The 2,964-nt window shown below is 54.3% G+C and overlaps 1 protein-coding gene across 1 annotated transcript in view; it reads left to right on the top strand.

Annotated features, from left to right (window-relative positions):
• Window positions 1–869: 869 nt before the first annotated feature.
• Window positions 870–2,964, top strand: part of LOC115245695 — a 2,870-nt gene continuing 775 nt past the window's right edge. The window contains exons 1-2 of the mRNA XM_029824121.1: window positions 870–1,677; window positions 1,787–2,584. Of these exons, the coding sequence (XP_029679981.1) occupies window positions 870–1,677; window positions 1,787–2,584 (1,606 nt within the window). The remainder of the gene's footprint in view (window positions 1,678–1,786; window positions 2,585–2,964) is intronic.

Below are 2,964 nucleotides of genomic sequence, written 5' to 3'. Positions count from 1 at the left end.
TCTTCCTATTGAACATCGCCGGCCTCTTTTCTTGGACTGCTGTATTTAAATTATCCAGTTGCTGACAATACTTCTCCGAATAATGGCAATTACATTATTTAATAAAGTTTATTGACGATAATAAAAATTTGTATTTTGTTTTATTCCAAAAACGGACAGAACTTTCCGGTAGACCTAATATAAATCGTATCGTGATACGGTGCGATGGTTTAGCCGGCGCATGGCGAAGCCGTGTTTGTTGTGACGGCGTAAGGCGTGGAAAAAACAGGGTGGCGGCTAGTCGGCGCGGATACGGCGAGGCTGTGTTTATTTTGACGGGTGTAGTGACGGTGGAAGATCGTATTATTAATTGGGAGCAGAAGAGGGGGCTGCTTAGGCGTAGTGGTTTAGGATGGACTACTCGAGGAGGCTTCCATTCATACTGGTGATGAGTCAAGACTCATCGCTGAGCGGCTACGGGCGCCAATTTTCAATCGTTATGATTTGGACCGCTCTGGAGACGTGCTGGGGATTTCGTCTCTCCGTGACAATCGGCACTGCATCCATTGAGCGAGATTCCAACATCGCTCTGGAGTACAAAAAAAACTTGCGTACATAGCGATCTTAGCTCTGTGTGCTGAGAAGCGTTGTTCCTCAATTTCCTTTATGTGTTATGAAAGCTTTTGGTATATCTCACTTACAGATCTCAATTATTTGTCGGGCTGAGGAAGTGTGTAAACGCCCTACATAGACACGACAGTGCCGCTGCCACGGAAGAGATGGATGCTTGGTTCGTGCCTCCTCCCGCCTTAAATCCCCCCCTCGCTTCACTCGACGTCCTCCTCCGCTGGCGGTGGAATCGATATGCGATTGTGGCCGACATCGAAAAAATGTACCGCCAAATTCTAGTCCACCCCGACGACCACAACTTCCAGCGCGTGCTCTGGCGTCGCGACAACACGAGCGAGGTCCGCGAATACAACCTCAATACCGTGACGTACGGCCTCGCATGTGCACCGTTCTTGGCGTTTCGGACTTTGCGCCAGCTCGCTGACGACGAGGAATCCCGCTTCCCTCACGGGGCCGCTGCGCTACGACGGAACTGTTACGTTGATGACATTGTGTCGGAAGCCAACACATTGTCTGAGGCTACAACTTTGCAGCGTGAACTTCCGCTGCGAAAGTGGGCCGCCAATTGCGAAGAGACACTCACCGGAGTCCCGCAGGAACACAGACTCATCAAGGCTCAGCACACCTGGGAGGATGAGCATCAGTCCACGCTTGGTCTTCTATGGTATTCGCGCAGCGACCAGTTCTCTTTCACGATCAAAGCCCGCACAACCTCCGAGTACACGAAGAGGCGCGTCCTTACAGAGACTGCGCGTCTTTTCGATCCATTGGGCTGGCTGGCTCCAATGGTAATCCGCGCGAAGATCTTGATCCAATCCACCTGGTTGCAAGGATTGGAGTGGGATGCTCCGTTTCCTCCCGCCAAACAACGACAGTGGCGGCTTCTCCTCGAGGAGCTTCCACAACTGGAGAACTTACGAATTCCTCGCTGGCTTCAAACGGGAGATGAAGCCTCAACTCTCCAAATACACGGCTTTGCGGATGCGTCCGAGAGAGGATATGCCGCTGCCGTGTATCTCCGGACGTCTAACGGTGACACCGCGACAATCCATCTTCTGGCTGCGAAAGGCAAAGTTGCTCCTATAAAGCAAATTTCGTTACCGCGCCTCGAACTTTGTGCAGCAACATTGTTAGTAAATCTTACTCACCATATAAGCACCGCATTGTCTTTCCACAGCTCCAACGTACTTATGGTCCGACTCCAAGGTCACGTTACATCTGGATCCAGGACACGCATCAAGGTGGAAAACATACGTGGCCAATCGAGTAGCTCAGATCCAATTGACGCTCCCAAACGCTCAGTGGAGACACGTTCCCGGCCGAGAAAACCCGGCCGACTGCGCGTCCAGAGGGATAGCTCCCAGCGAGCTGGCTCACCATGCCTTGTGGTGGACTGGCCCTGAGTGGCTCCGCCAACCCGAGCTCAGCTGGCCGAAGAAGAACCTGGAGGCGCCCAAGGACGAACCGCCCGAGAAGACAGCAACCACGCACCACGCCGCCGCCGTAGAAATCGAGCCCGAGCTCCTGCTCAGGTTTTCCTCGCTGCACCGGCTTCTCAGGGTGACAGCGTGGTGCCTTCGATGGCGACGCTCAGTCGTTCGCCTACAACTTCCCCGCGACGCAACACCAACGGTCCTTCAACCGGCCGAGCTCGACGAAGCTCTATATAGATGGCTCCGCATAGTGCAATCGCTGCACTACCCCAAAGATATCGCCGCCATCAACGCCAATCGCATCGTCTCACATCGTAGCTCGCTCTCGAAGTTGAGTCCATTCCTGGACGACAACGGCGTGCTGAGAGTTGGAGGACGTCTCAAGCATGCCGTCTTATCGAATGACGAGCGGCACCCAATGATCGCTCCACCGGCTTCCTGGTTGACTCGGCTACTCATAGAGTCGTGTCACAAGCGAACACTACACGGTGGAGTGCAGCTCATGCTGGGCTTACTCCGACTCCGCCATTGGATTCCTCGGGGTCGAGCCGTCGTCAAACAACACCTGCACCGGTGTGTGACGTGCATCCGATGGCAAGCCACCACTCCGCAACCGCCAATGGGCAATCTCCCTCGAGGACGAGTATCGCCAGGACGCCCATTCCTCCGTACTGGCGTGGACTACGCCGGCCCAATCCAAATTCGAACTTCAATGGGGCGAGGGCACCGCGCGTACAAGGGCTTCATCGCAGTCTTTGTGTGCTTCAGCACCAAGGCTGTGCATCTAGAACTTGTATCGGATTACACCACCGAAGCCGTCCTCGCCGCCTTCCGCCGCTTCACCGCTTGTCGAGGCCTCTGCACGGATGTATACTCGGATTGCGGCACCAATTTTGTTGGAGCTGACCGGGAACTCCGGAAG

This window comes from Formica exsecta, unplaced genomic scaffold (genome assembly GCF_003651465.1).
Source record: "Formica exsecta isolate Colony F162 unplaced genomic scaffold, ASM365146v1 scaffold1265, whole genome shotgun sequence".
In the NCBI taxonomy this organism is placed as follows: Eukaryota; Metazoa; Arthropoda; class Insecta; order Hymenoptera; family Formicidae; genus Formica; species Formica exsecta.
Note: the sequence above shows the minus strand (reverse complement) of the source record. Positions and strands in the feature narration are given on the sequence as shown.